This window comes from Xenopus laevis, chromosome 3L (genome assembly GCF_017654675.1).
Source record: "Xenopus laevis strain J_2021 chromosome 3L, Xenopus_laevis_v10.1, whole genome shotgun sequence".
Taxonomy (NCBI): domain Eukaryota; kingdom Metazoa; phylum Chordata; class Amphibia; order Anura; family Pipidae; genus Xenopus; species Xenopus laevis.
Window position 1 is genome coordinate 56047810 of NC_054375.1, and position 21958 is coordinate 56069767.

General features: G+C 36.6%; 1 protein-coding gene across 3 annotated transcripts in view; it reads left to right on the plus strand.

Annotated features, from left to right (window-relative positions):
- Positions 1-21958, plus strand: part of utp20.L (UTP20 small subunit processome component L homeolog) — a 72583-nt gene that overhangs the window by 7773 nt on the left and 42852 nt on the right. For all 3 annotated transcript variants that reach the window (XM_018252314.2, XM_041586262.1, XM_018252315.2), the window contains exons 7-25: positions 160-297; positions 1226-1381; positions 1526-1672; positions 1759-1893; positions 5033-5110; positions 7389-7564; positions 8417-8554; positions 9429-9517; positions 10138-10243; positions 11193-11343; positions 11909-11971; positions 12054-12209; positions 14439-14515; positions 16695-16774; positions 18259-18502; positions 18854-19048; positions 20024-20114; positions 21311-21396; positions 21809-21934. In XM_018252314.2, coding sequence (XP_018107803.1) covers positions 160-297; positions 1226-1381; positions 1526-1672; positions 1759-1893; positions 5033-5110; positions 7389-7564; positions 8417-8554; positions 9429-9517; positions 10138-10243; positions 11193-11343; positions 11909-11971; positions 12054-12209; positions 14439-14515; positions 16695-16774; positions 18259-18502; positions 18854-19048; positions 20024-20114; positions 21311-21396; positions 21809-21934 — 2432 coding nt within the window. The remainder of the gene's footprint in view (positions 1-159; positions 298-1225; positions 1382-1525; positions 1673-1758; positions 1894-5032; positions 5111-7388; positions 7565-8416; positions 8555-9428; positions 9518-10137; positions 10244-11192; positions 11344-11908; positions 11972-12053; positions 12210-14438; positions 14516-16694; positions 16775-18258; positions 18503-18853; positions 19049-20023; positions 20115-21310; positions 21397-21808; positions 21935-21958) is intronic.

A 21958-nucleotide genomic window follows, 5' to 3' on the forward strand; every position in this document is an offset into this window, starting at 1 on the left:
CTTTTCTTTTTCCCTCTCTACTGTAAAATTGACTCTGTTATGAACAATTGGCAGCCCTATGCTACAACATTTTAGGCCCTCTATAGCAGCTATATTTTATACTTTTTCATGTATCTGTAGAAATAGTTGGTCATAGTATCTTTTTTTTATTGATTTCAGGTCCCTGATCTAAATGGGCTTTTAAATTTCATGTTTTTGGATCTGAATGATCACCCTCAGAAGGCCCAAGGTCTGGGACAGTTACTGTTTGAGATGTGTAAAGGAGTAAGAAACATGTTTCACTCCTCAGCCCCAAAGGTAAGTGTCTGGATGCAATTAAGCACAGTTATATGGATAACCATGCATTTTGCTTTTCATAGACTTCAGGCACCTGTTTTATATCTTTGCCAGTTTACTTTAAAGGGATACTGTCATGGGAAAAAAAAATTCTTTCAAAATGAATCAGTTAATAGTGCTGCTCCAGCAGAATTCTGCACTGAAATCCATTTCTCAAAAGAGCAAACTGATTTTTTTATATTCAATTTTGAAATTTGACATGGGTCTAGACATTTTGTCAATTTCCCAGCTGCCCCAAGTCATGTGACTTGTGCTCTGATAAACTTCAATCACTCTTTACTGCTGTACTGCAAGTTGGAGTGATATCACCCCCTCCCTTCCCCCCCGCCATTAGCCAAACAAAAGAACAATGGGAAGGTAACCAGATAACAGCTCCCTAACACAAGATAACAGCTGCCTAAGATCTAAGAACAGCACTCAATAGTAAAAACCCATGTCCTACTGAGACACATTCAGTTACATTGAGAAGGAAAAACAGCAGCCTGCCACAAAGCATTTCTCTCCTAACGTGCAGGCACAATTCACATGACCAGGGGCAGCTGGGAAATTGACAAAATGTCTAGCCCCATGTCAGATTTCAAAATTAAATATAAAAAGATCTGTTTGCTCTTTTGAGAAATAGATTTCAGTGCAGAATTCTGCTGGAGTAGCACTAAGTGATTCATTTTGAAAATAATTTTTTTTCCCATGACAGTATCCCTTTAAGGTTTCACAGACTTACTTGTATGCCAAAAATATTTTGTGCCACTATCCACAACATTTAATTCCCCTGGGAAGTCACCCAGTGTGTGATATCATCTTAAATGCAATACTCATCTTAAACTGTATATTTGATCATGTATTAATTTTGCAAGCGGTTTTCCTTATTTGCATCTTAAACCTCTTACAGGCAATAGGACTGATATTACAGAAACTTGGACCTGTCACTGAGACTGAGGAGGGGATACCATGGAACCTGGTTGGGGAGACTCTGAAACATTTTGTGGAGTCTGCAACACATTATATCAATACAGAGCATTTTGAGCCACTGTCTAGCAGAATTCGGGTAAATAAGCAAATGCTAAATTTAAGTGATAACAATTACAAACCATGGTCATTATTAATTTATGTATTACATGTAGTATAACATTTATTTATAATTTATAGCAATATGCTGCAGTGATTATATAAAATCATTTTGCCTTTTAAGGAGGTCTTTTTAGCACTTTCAAAGAAAATGGAGCCAAGTCAGAGTGCTGAATGTTCAGATCAAATTGAAAGGTTGCTGCAGGCTTATTCCATCCTTTTGGCACATGGGCAGGGATCTAAGGTCCCAAAACCAGAATGTGACTGCCAGGTAGGATTAATTTATATGCATAGTTATTGTCCATTTTTCACCTGATGGATTTTTAAAAATGTTCTTGTATTTGTTTTCATTTCTAGACTTTAACAGAAATGTTGAATGTTCAAAATATGTCATTGTCCTGCTGTGAGAATCTATTGAAGATCATTTCTACTTTACTTCTGAATGACAACATTTCACTCCCAACCTCTGAGATAAAACACACCATCAGTAAGGTAATAAGAGGAAACAAAGTATAAGTCAATGTATAATTTGAAGAGCAAACCCAAATAAAATATGTTTATGTTGTTATTTGTGCTATAAACTTTAGACTTGCACACTTTGCCTGTATAAGGGCATCTCTGCAACACATTAACTGGGAAAAGACTTTTCACAGGGTTAAACACAGAAGAAAAACGGGCTGTCTTTAAAATGCTGCTTAATAAATATACATGTCCGTATATTCCCCTTGTCACACAGCAAAACCTTTGTGGTTTGACAGAATTGTTGGTGTCGATGTTGTTAAGAAAATACATGCTTTTAAGGCTTTCAAGTTAGCTGGGACAGCTGAAACATTTGTCAGGTATAAGGAGCCCAATAAACCAGATAAGCTAAAATCTCAATGGAAAAGGGCATTGCAGCAAGGAGTAAAATGAATACAACATTTTTTTTTTTAATATGTAAATAGTAAAAAAATTAAGCAGAATTGTGTGGGACCATTGTTGTCAGAGGTGGGTCAGTTACATAAATGAGGATACACAAATGAAGGTTTCCTTCTGAATAGTCCCAATTCTATTAATTCAACAAATGATGCATTGTTCATGCAAAGGGAAATTCAAAGGAGAATAGAACATGTACAGATAAATAAAGGTTCAGATGATATTCATCCCATGGTATTAAACAAGTTTAGCTCTGTGATTGCCAAAACTCATTACCTAATTTTTCTGGATTCACTAAGGTCTGGCATGGTGCTAATGTGGTGCCGCTATTCAAAAAGGTATCCCGTTCTCAGCCTCAAAACTATAGGCCGGTTAGTCTGACATCAGTGGTAGGAAAGCTTTTAGAAAGGGGTATTAAGTGATAAATTAATTGACTGAGGAGGTGAGCATCAACCTAGACTCCGCATTTGCAATGGATGTAATCTTTTGGACTTTGCTAAAGCCTATGATACTAAGGATGCACCGAATCCAGGATTCGGTTTGGGATTCAGCCTTTTTCAGCATTATTCAGCGAATCCCTGTGCCTGGCTGAACTGAATCGGAATCCTAATTTACATATGCAAATTACAGGGGGAAGGAAAATCATTTGACTTATCAACACAAAAGAGGAAATAAAAAATTTTTTCCACTTTTTCCTTTCCCACTCCTAATTTGCATATGCAAATTCAGATTCGGTTTGGTGTTCGCCAATATCCACAAAGGATCCGGGGATTCGGTGCATCCCTATTTGATACAGTATCACACAGAAGGTTAATCGTTAAATATTGGCCTGGAACATAGTATTTGTAATTGTTTAGTGAACTGGTTCAAGGATAAATTACAAAGAGTGGTGGTAAATGGAACATTTACCAGTGTTGTCTGTGGATTACCGCAGGGCTCCTTACTTGGTCCTTTGCTTCTCAACTTGTTTAATAATGACCTGCAGGTGGGCATTGAAAGTGCTATTTCTGTTTTTGCTGATGATACTAAATTGTGTAAATGAAGTTCAATGTTGATAAATGCAAGGTTATGCACTTTGGCAGAAATAATATAAATACAAGTTATACACTAAATGGCAGTGTTTTGGGGGTTTCCTTAATTGTGAAGGATCTAGAGTTTTTTTGTAGATAACAAGTTGTCTAATTCTGGGCAGTGTCATTCTGTGGTTACTAAAGCAAATTAATTGCTGTCTTGCATAAAAAATGCCATTAACTCAAGGGATGAAAATATAATTTAGACCCTTTATAGGTCCCTGCTAAGGCCTCACCTGGAGTATGCAGTTCAGTTTTGGACTCCAGTTCTTAAGAGGGATATTAATGAGCCGGAGAGAGTGCAGAAAAATGCAACTAACTGTTTAAGGGGATGGAAGATTTAAACTATGAGGGTAGATTGTCATGGTTGGGGTATTGTTCTCTGGAGAAAATATGCTTGCAAGGGTACATAATTACATTAGAAGGCATTATAGACATCTAGCGGGAGATCTATTTTTCCATAAAATGGATCATTGAACCAGAGGCCTTCCTTATAGACTACAGAAACAGAACTTTCATTTGAAGCAACGTAGGTGGTTCTTCACAGTGAGGACAGTGAGGTTGTGGAATGCCATGCCTGATGATTTTGTGAGGGCTGATTCTGTTTTAAGAGAGGCTTGGATCATTTCTTGGACAAGCATAATATCATGTTATTTTGATACTAAAACCTACTATTAATTTAGATATAGGTATATAGTTTTAGTGGTTGTGTGTAGGCATGTGTGCTGGAATTCATTTGCAGGGGTTGAACTTGATGGACTTTGGTCTTTTTTTCAACCCAGTTTAACTATGAACTATATGCCACATTTATTTATTTTTTTACAGGCTATTAGGATTAAGATACCCTCTGACATTTAGTATTGTATTGACATGATAATGAATATAATGTTTTAAAAGATATGTGATACTATATGATGTGCATTATTAGGTGTCTGTTAAATACTATAAATGGTATAGTGTGTGTTTGTCCTGTATTAATACGGGTAGGACACAATAATGGAAACATTAACTAAACTAAATTACAGTTACAAAAGCAGCTACACTATATAAGGGTCATTTACAATTACCGCATACTGATGTGCAAGAACACTAAGGTGCTTCTTAGTGCTTATGCAGAGGACACGTCTACCAGGGCCTGGTTGTGCTCTTCAGATGATAAATCTGACTCGAGGTTGAGAGCACCTTGTCAACTTGCGTGTCACACTATTCCTGAATAGTAGACTTGGAAAAGGGGTAGATTTTAAGCACCATAAAACTGACTTACAAGTACAATAAAATTTGATTGTTGACCACTGTCATAATTTTCCATTAGTGTAGTAAGTCATACAGTATATATACAGTATATGTTGTTCTGCACAGGATCTGTTGAAACCAGAATTAATCTTTATACTCTGTCCTTGTAGGTTTTACTGAATAATACATTCTGAGAGTATAATCTCTCTCCCTATCTTGGTTTTGTTCAACAAGGAATGTCATTGAAATCTTTTGTTTTTCTGCAATCTATAATTGTTTAGATCTTTTTTTTTCCAGCTGTTCATTATTCCTTTTTTTGTTTTTGTTTTTTGGATTTTTCTTTATTCTTATTATTGTGTAATTGATACACAATAGCCGAACAATGATGTGCTTATGCTATTCTTAATTTGAAGGTCTTTGAAAGTGGATTTGCAAGGAGTTTAATCTTGGAGTTTTCTGAAGATATGTTCCATATGAAGCAATTTGAGCAGGTAAGAATAACCAGGTAGAATATTGCAGGATATTTTACCATCAAGCAGAGTGCTCCATTCATTAGAGTGTGTGAAGCATGTCCCCTTCTCCATCATATTACAGGTCCCTCCTTCCCTTGTACCTCTATTTTATTTGCCATACCTTACATACCTTTTGTGCTTATAAATTCTTCTGCTCCCCCCCACAATAAATAATGACACCATTTGTTACATTTCCAAAACACTTTAATGGAGTCCAAACTGTCAATGTTGCAATTGTTGTAATTACTTGTCTGTCATTATTATCCATATCATGTGGTAAAGTGCATTCTACTAACAGCAATTAATTAATAGTCCTCCTTTAAGACCCCTTATTCGTGCTCCCTTCTGCTAAAGAAGATTATTTTTCGTGACAGGAGAGCTTTAAAAAGGAATTAAAATGAAGGTAGAAGGTATTAGATTAAATACACAGTATTAGGTTGAAAAATGACACACGTCCATAAAGTTCAACCTTTAAAGTCTGTATATAACCTGCCTAACTGCTAGTTGATCAAGAGGAAGGCAAAAAAAAACTCCTTCCTGACTCCAAGATGGCAGTCGGACCAGTCCCTGAATCAACTTGTACTATGAGCTATCTTTCATAACCCTTTATTCCTTCACTTGCTGAAAAGCTATCCAACCCCTTCTTAAAGCTATCTAATGTATGAACCCGTACAACTGATTCAGGGAGAGAACAACTTCACAGCTCTATATATTTAACTGGAACCTCCTTTCTTCTAATTGGAATGGGTGCCCTCTTGTCAGCTGGAAGGACCTACTGGTAAATAAAGCATTAGAGAGATTATTATATGATCCCCTTATTTATTTATACACAACACAGTTATCATATCCCCACTTTAGCATCTCTTCTCCAGCGTGAACAACCCCAATTTGGCCAGTCTTTTCTCATAGCTAAGATTTTCCATACCTTTTACCAGCTTAGTTGCCCTTCTCTGCACCCTATCTAATTTAAAAATGTCCTGTTTGAGTGCTGGAGACCAAAGCTGCATGGTATATTCTAGATGGGGCCTTACCTGCGCTCTGTGCAGTGGAAGAATAACCCTCTTCTCTTGCAAATCTATGCCCTTTTTAATATACCTCAAGACCTTGTTTGCCCTTGAAGCTGCTGACTGGCATTGCTGCTTATTATAAAACATAGAATTGAAATGGATGGGTCTGTTACTCAGTTTTTTTCCAGAATTAATATAAAATTTATTTGGAACTCCTGTGAGTTGAACTCTATATAAATATCCTGTATTTAGCAAATAGGTTATTTGTGTTGATGTGGGGATTATGTTAGTAGTCCCATACTAGAATGGAATTTAGTGTGATTTTACCCCTAGGTAAGAAGTACAGCTAGGCCTTCTTTACTTAGCTTTGCACTGCTACACAGCAGGGTTGTCTAAAAGCTGGAATTTCTTTCTTCCAGGCTGTTCTATAAACTTCTAAGCATTAATTCTAAATATATAAATTCTCTATGTATCTTAAAGGAATCCTGTCATCAGAAAACATGTTTTTTTCAAAACGCATCAGTTAATAGTGCTACTCCAGCAGACTTCTGCACTGAAATCCATTTCTCAAAAGAGCAAACAGATTTTTTTATATTCAATTTTGAAATCTGATATGGGGCTAGACATTTTGTCATTTTCCCAGCTGCCCCCAGTCATGTGACTTGTGCCTGCACTAGGAGAGAAATGCTTTCTGGCAGGCTGCTGTTTTTCCTTCTCAATGTAACTGAATGTGTCTCAGTGGGACATGGGTTTTTACTATTGCGTGCTGTTTTTAGATCTACCAAGAAGCGGTTATCTTGTGTTAGGGAGCTGTTATCTGGTTACCTTCCCATTGTTCTTTTGTTTGGCTGCTGGGGGGAAAAAGGGAGGGGGTTGATATCACTCCAACTTGCAGTACAGCAGTAAAGAGTGATTGAAGTTTATCAGGGCACAAGTCACATGACTTGGGGCAGCTGGGAAATTGACAATATGTCTAGCCCCATGTCAGATTTCAAAATTGAAAATAAAAAAATCTATTTGAGAAATGGATTTCAGTGCAGAATTCTGCTGGAGCAGCACTATTAACTAATTCATTTTGAAAAAAAAAAAATGTTTTTCCCATGACAGTATCCCTTTAACATATACAACCCAACTGATAAAAGTTGCCACCCAGGGCTTTGTTGTTTTGTTTTTGAGGTTTTTGTTCTTTTTTTTTAGTTATATTGAGCCCAGGAAATTTACCCTTGCTCTGTGTTTTTTGTTTTTCTTAGCATTTTCTACCAGAATTCCTACAGTACATTCTGTTACTTTTTAAAGAAGAAGACAATCAAGTCAAGAATGAAGCATTAGGGATACTGGCAAAGCTTATCTTATCAAAAGCTGAACCTCCTGCTACAGCATCAATGGCATTCGAGAAATATCCCCTTGCTTTTGGCATGAAATCCTCGTAAGACTCCGTATACGTTACAAACCTTTGTATTTGACAGACTACTTACTTTTTTTCTAAATTTTTGGTAATTTTTCTTTTGAGTAAAGCCCAAGCCAAAAATTTTATTCTATTGTCTTTTGAATGTGCATCAAGCCCAAGAAATTTCAGAAGGTTGAGTCTAAAAAACATGACAAAACTCGCAATGAAACCAATATGAATGGAATCTATTCGCTAATATGCTTAGGAGCCCGAACCTGCACCTTAAATGCGCATCAGACTCGTATACAAGCCCTAAATCTACTCAAATATACATATACAAAATATTGCAATATACGTAAATGTAAAATATATCAAAACAAAATATTACAATAGTCCAATATACTGCAGCACAATGGCAAGTTAATATATTTTCAACAAAGTGATTTTATTGGTTTAAAACCTATGAGCAGACAGAGTGGCAACGTTTCCGGCCTCACAGGGTCCTTTATCAAGCTTGATAAAGGGCCCTGTGAGCCCAGAAACATTGCCACTCTTTGTCTGCTCATATGTTTTGACCCATTAAAATCACTTTGTTGAAAAGATATTAACTTGCCAGTGTGCTGCAGTATATTGGACTATTGCATATGATTCCCTTAACCCGTGGCAGGTCAGATTTAATACTGTTCACGCACCTGATCCTAAGGGATTGTCACATGAGGTTTGAGCACTCCATTGTGTGGAATTACAAAATATTACAAGTCTACACTTGGCTCTGATTTCCTTGTTAGTCCTAACTTAGAAATGAATGCAAAACTTCCTCTTATTACTGGACTAGGAAAAACATTGTATTTTTCCTATATGAACATTACTAATATTTTGTTTTATCTTTAGAAACCAGTCTAAATGTGCTGAAGTGGAGCCTTCTGCAGTGCTAAACTATGTACTCTCCTTGGTTCAGTTATCAGAGGGACAAGATATCGCCAACCTTCCCCTGGGTTGGGCTGCACTTATTGTTCTCCCTCATTTAAGGTAATTATCTTGAATGCAAGTGATACTCATGTGGGTACATAATAAAGAATTGAGGAGATCAGGCTTCCATTCAAACAATTCATTCAGTTAGTGGTCACTTGCTATCTTTTTTGCTGTTGCTTTACGCTTAAAGTCTGTTAACCTTGCAACATTTTCTCTGGCCTCTCCTCACTTCAGAAAATGTAAGCAGGAAACGAGAATGAAAATGTCCTCTGGCAGAATTTATTGTTTCTGGTAATGCTTTATGGGTGATACTGAGCGGTCAAAGGCAGCAGCACAACAAAATGTTCTCTTTGACAATTGTATAATAAGTAACAACATATACAATAAAGCCAATGTGAAGAAATGTTTCCTGTAAAGGAATAAATTATTGGAATATTAAGTGAGGCTAAAAGTAGAAGACGGTTTAATTTGTCTGCTGATCTTTTCATCGGTGTACTAGAAATGTCCCAAGATTTTTCGCACCTGATTGGTCAAAGAAAGAACTGGAGACATCCTCTGGGCTTCTGTCTTATAAGCACATTACAGTTTCTAGCAGCCCCTCTATTTAATGGCCTTCTAAATGTAGAGGGGCCCAGACACCATGTCTAATGTTTGGGCACCACTGCCTTAACATATTACATGCTCCTTAGGGAAAGCAACAGCAAACATCTTTAAAATAAACAATTTACAAGATGCAGCATATATAATGCACGTTAGTGAATTTTACAACACACTCTTTAACTAGGAGAATGTAGGGTTTTAGGTTTTTTTGTTTGTTTTTTTTAGTGCCTCTAGGTATATTTGTATTTGTGAGCCAAGGCTTGTCTTAGTCAGGTAAATGTACTCTGACATTTAAAACTGTCTTATTACATTATTATTTTCTTGTTTACAGACCATTGGAAAAAGATAAAATTGTGCCACTTTTAAAGAAATTTATTGAAAAGCTTTTATCATTAACAGATCAAATGCAACAGAAGCAAGGTATGATTTTAAAGGAATTGTTATTTAGATATAAAACTGCCACTGTATTATATGCATGCTTTTGTAGTATTTTTTTTTAACTATTATGGGCTTGCACACTTAAAGAATTCTGTACTGTATATACAGACAATGGTGCTATTGCAAAAGAAGTTTCTATATAGCTCACTCCTTAATTGTGCAAAAAATGTGCTCCATAAAAGTAGTGTACATCAAAGACAAATCAATAATGATATTTAAATACATACCACCAAATTGTAACCAAAAATACAAGCAGTACAAGGAAGCGGATACCCTTGCCAGAGAATGACCCCAACGTTTCGGAATAAAGCCTTTCTCAAAGGGGAAACATTTGTTGTACACTTAATGAATAGCATGTAAAGATACTTCTTTTGCAATAACACCATTGTCTGAAATGTCATTGAAATTGTCTTTATTTGGGTGTATTGGGGCTTTTGCACCTTATTTCAATTTACATATTTTGACTTTGAGTGCCCTCCATTTTTCTGTTTTTCCTGCATGCTTTTGTAGTAACCCAGGATTATGTGTTTGTTTATTTGTATGTATGTGGTGCATTTTTTTTTTATCTAACATGATACTGAACTGACTTGTTTGTCCCATAGGGATCCTATTTGTACTTTGCCAAGCTATAAGCACACTTCTCAGTTTGGATGACTCTTCTGAAATTCTTTCTATTGTTCCAATAGACACGGTGAAGTTACTTTTGCTGTAAGTGAAAATTGGATATTTGCTCAAATTTAAAACTGAGTTAGATTCCTAGTTTGCTGTCAAGGATAATACTTTGCCCACTACCATACTTCTAAACAGCATGTAGTGAAATGCTTCAAATGTTTATACTGGGCAGAGAAAAACAAATGAAAACTCCACTAAAATATTGAGCATAATCCGTCTTTGCCATGGGTCAGTAACCTTGGACAACTGTAAAAGCTCCCATCTAATTAGACATCATAAGAATCCATGCCTTTGTTGATGCTTACATACCAGATGATTGTTGTTATGTGTTCAGAAGTCAATATTTGTCATAATTCCTATGATTAGAGAGCCACTGGAATCAAAAAAACCCTGTTGTTGCTGGTGTGCTATCAGCCAGACCACATTATATAAAGCACCACACGGAAATCACACCCTTTTTCTCATAGCATTTGCTATTCTTTTGAAATTCAAAAATTGTATGTAACCATTTTCGAGGGAAAGGATGAATCTTCACAGGGCCAATATATATTTTTGCCACCATAAGCTATATTCGTTTTGCTGCCGAGTCATTTGTTTTATGAGGTGGAAATATGAGACATGAAAATGATCGCCCTTACTTTTTACAATGTCACTTGTACACCATCTCATAACAGTGAGCCATGTTTGTTGACTATATGAAACAGGGTCGCTATTAATTATCATAGGGTCCTATTCAACTAGGTTAGCAGGGCGTTCCCAAACCCCCCCCATGAACCCTAATTATTAGCCTACCTTTCACCTGGACCTCCTTGCTTTCTGGGCTCTCAAAACTAGTAAAATGTGGCCATAATTAAAAGAAAAAAAGATGATGAGCTTACATTAATCTTACACTGTAAAAACATTACTATGAGATCTAGACTGTCCACATTGTAGTTTACTTCACTGATGGCTCATTCAATGTCTTCTGTTGCTGATTGTCTTCCAGAACTTTCCCTTGTGATCCAAGCGTCTTGCTGTTGGCTGATCTGTACTCTACTAGATTAGTATTCTGTGGCCTCCAAAATCGACTGTCACATAGCACAATGGCGGAGATCTTTTCAAAGTTGCAAAATAACATTTCAACAAACTCCTCAAAGGTATTTTGAATGGCTGTGTTATCACTGTGTTATCACTTCTTGGAGTGAGGATATTAAAATGGTATTTGAATATACACATATTAAATTAGGGTTTTACCATTGTTGTGCATTTTTGTGAGCAGGTGTCTTAGGTTGTAGGCATACATTTATAGCATACACATTAAAGGTTTATAGGACATCACGAGAAAGAGAGCATTCATATTTAAAAGCTATAGTAGAATAGCAACAGGCTTGACTATTAGAGCAATGATTGTGATATATTGAGAAATATGCTTTTTCTTTTATGGAAAGAATATGCAGAATGTTTAACCATACTGTATGATTTATTTATTTTGCTCATGTGTTGTTTTTGCCAACAAAACATCCACAGATAGGTGTCCGTACAAAAGAATCCCCCATATTATGTTTTTCATGGGACCAGAAAAAAAATGGTGTAAAATCAGGGAAATTTATTATGCATAATATATAGGTGGGGCCACAAAAAAACAAAAAAAAGACATAAAATTGAGGTTTCATCGTATAACACCATTTTGAATATTCTTTGAATATTTTTTTTTTTTTGCAGGTGCGGCTTTTAACGATAAGGATTTTAAATAATTTGGATGCTCTGCCCACTCCTTCTGTTGAGGTATGAAGCAACCAGAAAACTGTATGTAAGGGAAGCTAGAAATAAAGTTGCTCTAGCTCTAGTATTTGTGTTTCATGTACAGGAAATGCAGACAGAGGAGAGTCAGTCACTTTTTTCAATCCTGTTGCAAGCTGAACTTGTTCCGGCAACTGTTCATGAATACAGAGAGAAACTTCTGCATCTCAGAAAACTGAGGCATGATCTTGTTCAAACATCTGCAAAGGGAGACTTGGAGGAGGTGGGTATTAGTATTTTTTTATTTTAAATTTGGTAACAGATGCCCTAGGCTAAATCTGGTAAACCTTACTACATGAGACTATAAATAACTAGATTTATTGTATATAACTTCATAAGACATGAACAAACACGTATGGTAATCTAATAAAAGGCACAAAGTTTGGCCATGTCTAGTAACCCATAGCAAATTAAATGATAGCTGACCAGTAAATGCTACTTGCTATACAGATAGTATGGGTAGCAACCTTTGCACCTTTTACAACACATTATACAACATGGGGTGTTCTTGCTCCTTCCATCACCACAGCCACGGTGTCTCTTTGTTTTCCTATATCCCTTGATGATTTCAGCCAATACCCAAGCTAATAGACCACCTCCCCCTCGCCACAGTATTTTGATGTGATCTTTACACATGACACTGATTTGAGATTATTGCAGAACCACAGTGCTGAATGTGCAGGTAGTTGAGTTTAATAATCTCTTTTATTCAAACTGGGAAGCCCATTGGCAGGGAAATCAGCAGCAAGGAGGGCACTCCAGTAAGAAAATCACTTTAAAATACCCAAACAATATAATTAATATTTGTTTTCACGATAAAGTGCTTTCCTCAAAAAGGAGCCCAATGCACACCAATAATTTTAACACACTGTTGTATATTTTTTTTTATAATATCCAAAGCAGAAAGTGTAAATAAACCGTTACATACATATAGACATACAACTGATGTCAATAGAAACAATATAGCCAAGCAGACACCTTGTTTAAAGTGTGAGAAATCTCAATGTTTTAGAAAAACTTCTTTCTCAAAATAAGACCCCCCCACCCACAAAATAGTGTGGTTTCTCTTTAAATTATGTGCCTGCTATGCCGTTATTGTTTCTGTTTGCATTTTGACCCTTGTAGCATATATATGCTCTTAAGTGCATTATTATTTACACATTCTGCTTTAGATAATAAAAAAAATATTTTGCACATACAATGGTGTACAGGTATGGGACCTGTTATCCAGAATGCTCAGGACTCGTTATCCAGAATGCTCGGGGCCTGAGTTGTCCGGATGACGGATCTTTCTGTAATTTGGATCTTCATACCTTAAGTCTAATAGAAAATCATGTAAACATGAAATAAACCCAGTGGGCTGGTTCTGCTTCCAATATGGATTAATTATATCTGAGTTTGGATCAAGTATAAGTTACTGTTTTATTATGATGGAGAAAAAGAAAATCAATTTTAAAAATCAGGATTGTTTGATTATAATAGTCTATGGGAGACAGCCTTTCCCTAATTCGGAGCTTTCTGGATAATGGGTTTATTATATAGATTTATTGGTGTCCATTGGGCTCCTTTTTGAGGCTCCTTTTTTTAAATCTAGAACAGAACGGCAAACAGGCAAATCAACATAGCTGTAAGTCCTGATACGCTTGCATGTTGTTTTCATGAAAATCTTCAATCAACAGTAAAACAAAGTAGGGATGCACCGAATCCAGGATTTGGTTTGGGATTCGGCCTTTATCAGCAGGATTCAGGCGACTCCTTCTGCCTGGCAGAACCGAGTTTGCATATGCAAATTAGGGGCTGGGAGGGAAATCATGAGACTTTTTGTTACAAAACAAGGAAGTAAAAATGTTTTCTCCTTTCCAGCCCTAGTTTGCATATGCAAATTAGGATTCAGATTCGGTTCGGTATTCGGCCGAATCTTTCTCGAAGGATTCATGGGTTCGGCCGAATCCAAAATAGTGGATTCGGTGCATCCCTAAAACATAGCCTCTACTTGTTAAAGTAAAAAATATTAAAACTTTGATATCACCAATTCTAACATTCCTGTATGATGGGTCCATCAAAAGCTGAAATATAGAAGCAGCTCAAATCAATGGTAAAACTGTTCCAAGATTACACAGCAAGTCCAGGGCTGTAGACTAACTATTACTAGATAATGTATAATATATATGTCATTTAAAGCTTCTTTTTCTCAAAAAGTTGCTCATTATACAAATCTGTTACTTTGCTTGTATCCTCAGGATTTGATTTTGTACAAACCTTTAGTTTTTCTTTAAGGAAACAAAACTGTGTTCTGACAGAGTTGCTCCTAATCACAAATGTAAACTTAATTTTAGCAGAAATATAAAAGGACATTCCAGTAACGGATCGTAAAGTAATCCGGTGTAAAAGAAAGCAGTAACTGACAAATTAATGGACATAGAAAAACTTTTTCTTTTTTTTTTTTTTACAGGTACCTCTACGGTATTTATTGGCAATGCTATATATCAATTTCAGTCCTCTCTGGGATCCAGTTGTTGAGCTTATTGTGTAAGTATGTTATAACACAAGAAAGGCCATACTTGCATATTGTGTAAAAGTTTGCACTTTTATTTTGTTCTATCATCTATTTGTCCATCACATATTTTACTTATTTTCAATCCAGTATTTGTGAGGATCTGGAAGTTTTTCAAGTGTAGAAGGTTGTACGTAGAGTGCCATATATTTTTCTTTAAGTATTCATATGGCTAAATTAAGCAATACATATCCGATTTTTCTGTTGACCTGCAAAATACAAAACAAATGCACAGTGAGAAGGCAAGGCATTAATCATAGAATTTCACTTCAGTGCTTAATGGTTTTAATACTGTAGCTACAAGTTGTCACTCACCTAACGTATTGGTGAACCACCCCTTTAACTTTCAGTATGTTATAGAATGGCTAATTCTAAGCAACATTTCAACTAGTCTTTTCAGCTTTCAAATGGGGGTCACTGACCCCATCTAAAAACAAATGCTCTGTAAGGCTACACATTTATTGTTATTGCTTCTATTTATTACTAATCATTCTATTTAGGTCTCTCCTATCCATATTCCAGTCTCTTATTCAAATCAATGCATAGTTGCTAGGCTAATTTGGACCCTAGTAATCAGACTGCTGAAACTGCAAACTGGAGAGCTGCTGAATAAAAAGCTAAATAACTCAAAAACCACAAATAAAAAAAAAATGAAAACAAGTAACAATTTGTCTCAGTATATCACTCACTACAGCATAATAAAAGATAACTCAGAGGTAAACAACCCCTTTAACAGGGGTTGAGGCATTTCTGGCACTGCATTGAATTGGTTACTGTTTAGCCCAATGGTTGCTACACCTTCCTGCAAGGCAGCTTTTTTCCTTGACGTGTGCTGTGACCTTGGTCCTATTTTTTAAATGTTTTCCTCTGTTCCCCAGTTCTCTCCTCTTTATTATTATAACTGAGCACCTGCACCTTTAGTGAATTCATATCTCCTGGAAGTAATATGCAAGTGTTTTCTTGCCTTTCACTGTATATATAAAAACAGAGGACTTCTTTTACTCGTGCGCCACATTTTTTTTAATCTATTTTTAGCATACTTGGACATTACGATTTCGTCTAGAACACCCAGGAGACATATAAGTGGAGAGACAATTGTTGGGAAGTCAAAGTGCTCAGTTAGTAGTTTGCTGGGGAGGTATTGCACCGGGGACAAGAGGGGTCAGGATGTCTTCCCATGGCATGAAATTTGCTTGGAGTTATGTACAGTTGGTGGATTATCCTGTATTGGACCATCCTATCTCTTGTTGAGATTAGCTAGTTATAACTGTTGTCAGTGGCTTCCTCCCAGTCCTCTTGAGTTAATTGAGGAATATACATTAACCAACAGGCTTTAGATATCTCAAAAGGCTTGGAGCCTGTGGCTAGAATGGTTTGGTATAGTTTTGTAACTAGTTTAGGGGTATCAGCCGTTTGCAGTGTATGCTCTATGGTTCGAGAATGTATGTGTGGAGTCAAAGTGGTGAATTGTGCCTGAAGTGCGTGCTGGAGCTGGAAATACCTATAGAAATGTGGATTATCATCTTGGCATTAAAGAGAGAGTTGTTCGTAGGTAAGGAAGGTGGAGTCTATAAGGAGATCTCCTAGATATTTCAGGCCGTGGGTTGGCCAATATGTGAAGTCTTGGAGCAGTGTGGGAGGTATGAGTTAACCCATAAGGGAAGCCTAGGTGATATTAGTGGGGAATATATGTTGTGTAGTTTAAGAGTTTGTGCCCAGATTTTATGTGGGACTGTGAGAGTGTATGTAAGATTAGGTAGGTCCTTTATGTGTCTATATGGAACCCAGGGATCCCAGGAGTAGGGCCTGGAGAGCCATGTTAGGATTGTATAGATCTGGGAGGAAGCACCAGTAGTTTAAATGTAAAAAAGAGTTAGGTAGAAACACAAGCATGAAAAAGTCCATGGGGATGTCAAATAAGGACTGTTTGCTGTTTTGTAGCCCCTATATGGACTGGTAGTCTACAGGAGGTTCTGTTTGTCACTACACCTGGTTTTATACAACTATCTCAAGGTTTAGGTTAATTCAACATCATGGACTATTGTACAGCTGAAATAGCCCATAATTGAAGGAAGGTGTTATTTGCTGAATATCTCTAATGTGCTGCTCCTTTGAAAGTTGCTAGAAGAAAATAATATTCCATCTCTTCCACAGATCTCATGCAAATGAAATGGAAAATAAATGTTTTTGGAAAGTATTTTGCGAGCATTTGGAGAAGTCTGCTATTCGTGCTGGTAAGGTACTTTTCTTTTTTACGTAAAAAAAGGAAAGTGAACAGAATGCTATCACTTTGGTCACACCCATAGCTGTTAAGCACAGTATGGTATTGGTGAATTACATATGTGTGAGAATCATTTTTCTCACACATATATCCTGTTGAGAAAAATGATGCTTTACTGCCGCAGATGCCGATTGGATAATTTGAACACTTGAGGGGGTGGTGGTATTGCTTGCCTATTTGTATGTGATATTTTTGTATTTTCACTTCTGCACTTATTATCCACTGAGGAAGGGAGCGGGAGGCTCCTGAAACGTTTGGTTATATTCCGCACATTAAAGCCTTGGAGGTACTTTAAGTACACCACCCACATTGGCAACGCGTCTTCATTATTTTTGTTCTAATATTGAAGGGAACCTATAGTAAGCAATAAAACAGCAGACCAAAAAGTGCTACCTGCTGAGTAATTGCTATAGGTCATTAGAAATGGACAGTGCTTTGCACCTGTGACTTCATTACCTCTTTAGGATGAATGCTAAAAAGCTTCACTATTATGTTCTCTTAAGTAAATGGTCACAAGGGTGAGAGGTACAACTGTGTTGTCTGTACCCTACCAGAAAAGTATAAATAGTCATAAATATATTTGTTTTGTTTACTACATTTTAAACTTGGAACAGCCTGATGTGGTCACAAAAACAGCAGTCCTGAGGCTGTGAGGCACATAAGAGCATAAATGCCACAACAAAGATAGCAAAAAAAGTCAAAAGGTAATTTATAGTATACATAAATGTAACCTAGAATATTTTGGAACTTTGTCCAAAGTTCCAAAAAACAATTAATTTCCTCAAAATAATGAATCCCTTATTGTTTAAAAAAGTTACTTAAAATGCCACATTGCTACAAATGTGTCAAGAGCTGTATTCAGATCCGAAACAACAAAGTCTAAATGTTTCCTTTACCATGTCAATTGTTCCAATAGGCAGATTTGTATTATGCTACACTGCTTAGATCGCAATAGTCATATTGAGTACCTACTAGATGAATAGGGCTCTACAACATAATAATGGAATGGTAGTATATATGGAAATCTCAGTCCAAGAAAAAAAAATCGTTTATTAGGAATGTTGTCTTTATGTCCTTTTAATGCTGTGTTGACTGTGGCAAAAAGTTAGCAGTGTAATTTGAAAGTCCCGGTAACATTTGCTAACCTATGCTTTATTGCGCCAGTCCAGTTATCAACAGCAGCCTTTCAGCAGGTCGTTTTAATCAGTCTACTGCAAATAGAAAAAATTTTTTTGCTAAAGTCTTAGTACTTTAAGTAACTGCACTGCTGCTTTTAGCACATGTGAATAAATTGTCCCTAAATGCATTTCTTTTTGATCTTAACAGCTCAAGGGCCTAAACTACTTCCCATAGCTTATTGTATAAGTTATTATATCTTGTTAGCTGCTGACGATACTGTTAATCTGTCAATTTAATGGCTTTTTTTTCTTAATGTAGAGAAGGAACTGAAGGAAGAAAATGAATTGGAGGAAGATACATCTGTGACTTATGGCCAAGAGTCTAGCTCTGGAGAACACATTGGAGCACTATATAATGAAATTATCAAGCGCAGGACTGACATTAGTGACAGAACTGATTTTACCAATTTCCGGTTCCTTCTGTGGAAAGCAATGTCCATGTTCCCTGACAGGGTGGAACCAAGGTCTAGGGAACTGTCTCCTCTTCTTTTGAGATTTATTAGGTAGGAGTCGTAATTACAACAACATTTCTCTAACCTCACCACTGAGCATGTCATAAAGCCTTTATCAAAATGAATATATTGGACAAAATTGCTCTATATGATGCTGCTCTATGTTAAACTGTACATGTTATTCACTAAATTATACAGTCTTGGTGTGCTCCCAAAATAAATCAGATTCCATTTTGCTTTATCAAACTTTCTTTTTGGCAATGCCACTTGGTCATATTGTAATTATAATGTTCACTTTACAGCGACCCCCACTGCAGCTGACTGAAGCCAAAAAAGCTAAAACTTAGGGAGAATTGGGCTAATGCATTATCATTTATTATTTATTTATTTATTTATTTGCAGCAATGAATATTATCCAGCAGATTTGTTAATAGCTCCTTCCCAGGACCTTCAGAAAAAGCATATAGAAATGGAAAAGACCGTAGAAGATGTTAGCATGAAAGAAAATGAGACCATGGAGGATGATGAAGATGCAGAATTAATTGAAGGCAAAGGTGCTGGGATGCAGAAAAAGAAAACAAGGAGAGCAGCTTCAAAGTGAGTATATGATGAGTGAGATCATATAGAATGCACTACCACTCGAAATCATACCCAAAGGTTTTTTTTTTATAGCTATTACATGGCACAGTCTCGGGTAAGGAATTCAACTATTCTCAAGGCCTCCTTAAAATGAACCTGCCCTTTAAAAGATTAATTATCAGAACGATTGTGACAAGAAACAATATAAAGGTTTGAAAATATGTAATGAGAACATAGTATTGCAAGGAAAATGATATCATACACTATATAAGCTGTTCAGTTGTCTTGCAAGTGGTTCAGGCCAGGCACCCAACGCTATGCCTGCCGCCACAGAAAGAGGATTGAGATGAACGTGGAGGGGGGATGCACAAGGATAGTTTTCGATTATAATGTATCCTAAAATCAGCACATTGCTTTAGGCATGAAGGGTTCCCTGAAAGTATTTAAATTGTAACACTTTCTCCTTGACCATATGCCCTAATAAAGTTTAAACATTTGCCTTGGTTAATCATCTAGTTAGTTACAAAGTTGCAAGGTTTCAGAAATTCTCTAAATTATAAACCAGCGATTGCTTGGGGTGTCAGAATGTTCATCAAATGCATGCCTATAGCCATTGGCAACTCCTTTGAACTTACGATATTGTGCTGCGTGCAAATAGTCTAACATTTCTAAACATTTGGGGAACTATTTAAAGCTGTGGCCTACCAATCAAAATGCCTCATATACCATAAGGTTTAGTTTTCTGTTTCATTAATGGGCGTTATACAAAATCTTCCAGCATTGCTATATCTGTATAATGCTTCACTGAAACATGTTTCTGGATAGTAATGGTACTTCCTGTATTAGTACATCATTATACATTATCTCCCATAAACGTTTTCTGTCTGCATATACTTACATGTACATTGGTGTGGACTAATGTACAGCAGAATGTTCATCTGTGAAAGCTCAACTGCCTTAATTATCTTTTTGTTTGTTTGTTTGTTTGTTAAGGCAGCTCATTGCTCACCTGAAAGTGTTTTCCAAGTTTTCCAATCCACGTGCCTTGTACCTGGAACAAAAATTATATGACCTCTACACGCAGGTAAATGTCCTTTATATTTATATTTTAAACAGGAACTATACAATAGCGTGGTTATGTGGGTTTTCTGAAACCATGGTATGTCCATTACTAGACATGTATAATAATAGCTCACCAAAAGTGTGTAATACCTAATGTTATTATTAATGCTTTCTCTTTGATTTTCTATTAATGCTTTCTCAAAATAAACAAGCATATTTGTGACGAGAAAAAAACGTTTTTGACCTGTTTGAGAATGAAAGTGTCATTAGGAGAATGATATTAATGCCGATGTTGTGTTGTTGTGGTTAGAGTTGGTAGAAATGCATGTCTAGATAGTGGTCCAGAGTCAGCCCCTTAGAGAACCCGAACTTAATGTCACACTCTTATAATAATTTGATGTAGACAGTTCTAAATATAATGTGAATAAAAAGCCTAGGGTGGATTTAAGAAAGGGCTGATGGGGATTATCTGTGACTGGGGCTTACCATGTTTCCCATATACCACTACAGAATGCGATGACCAGCATATAGAGTTTGTATAGATGATGTTCTTTGCATGATTACAGCAGGAGTCAAATGACTCTCTTGTGCAGTAAATCTAAAATATTCTTGGCCCAATTAATTTTAAGGTAGAATACATGGATTCATTTTTATAATCTTTGGAATATGTTTCTGTTTATTTGCTGATATGTTCATGCAGGTGCCAGGCTGTTCTGAATATTTGTACCATAAGGGCAATGGCACACAGTGCCATTTGTAGCGTGTGTTTCATTGTGGCTACAGAACACCAGAAAATACCCTGCCTTAGGCAATACTGGGCATTGTCTCCACTAACCGAGGCATTTGTCAGCTGTTATGCAATTGTTTTAATTAAGACAATTTTCTATGGCATTGTGTTTTCTGACTTTTGTAGCCATGACAAAACATGGGCTACAAATTGCACTGTTTGCCCCTGCCCTAATACAGGCATTGCATTTAATTAAACGTGCGCCGTTCCTGCCATGAGGCAAGGTAAGCACCTTGCCTCAGGCGGCGTGAAAGGCCAGTTACAAGGGGTGGCAAGAAAACAGAAATTCGGCTCTGCTAGTGCAGAAAGCGCAGTACTCGCTCTTGCACCAGTGATGCAGCCCCTTTTGACCTGCTCCGACGCTGTCCACGGATCGCCCCTGCACTCATGGTACTACATTAGTAGTTTAACACCTCCCATCTCCCTTCCAGCTACTGTGTCATCAAGATCAGGAAGTGCAGAAGATCACCCTTGAGTGTGTGATGAGTTATAAGCATTCCCATCTTCTTCCTTACAAGTAAGCAACCTTCATCTGTGGTGCTGACAAATACTGTTGGACACATTTGCAAACATATAATTCAAGACAACAAGAAACAGGTTATGTCTGCAAACAATATTAATTTACAGTGCTCCTTAGCACTTCAGCCAAAAATAGTTGTGTTAGTATGCAGATTTTAACTTGTACAGTTATGTCATGATAGTATACAATTAAATATTTTGAATATCCTGTTACTTGGGGAATCCTGATATTGCCAAATATTTCTATACCTTGTAACATTACACAATAGTGTGCAAATTTGCATTTTTTTTCATGTTTGAAAATATTTACCACCTTATTATATTACTAGAGTTAACAGCAAGTAAGCATTTTACACATTATAATCACTTTTATACCTTTGGGATTTCTTTTCTCTCTGTGTTCACTATAGAGAAAACCTGCTAAGACTTCTGGATGATAAAAGCTTTAAAGAGGAAATTGTCCATTTCAGCATATCTGAAGAGAATTCAATAGTAAAATCCTTCCACCGACCAGATGTAATGCCTGTTCTCATGAGGTTTGTGTTCTTAAGATGTTGATG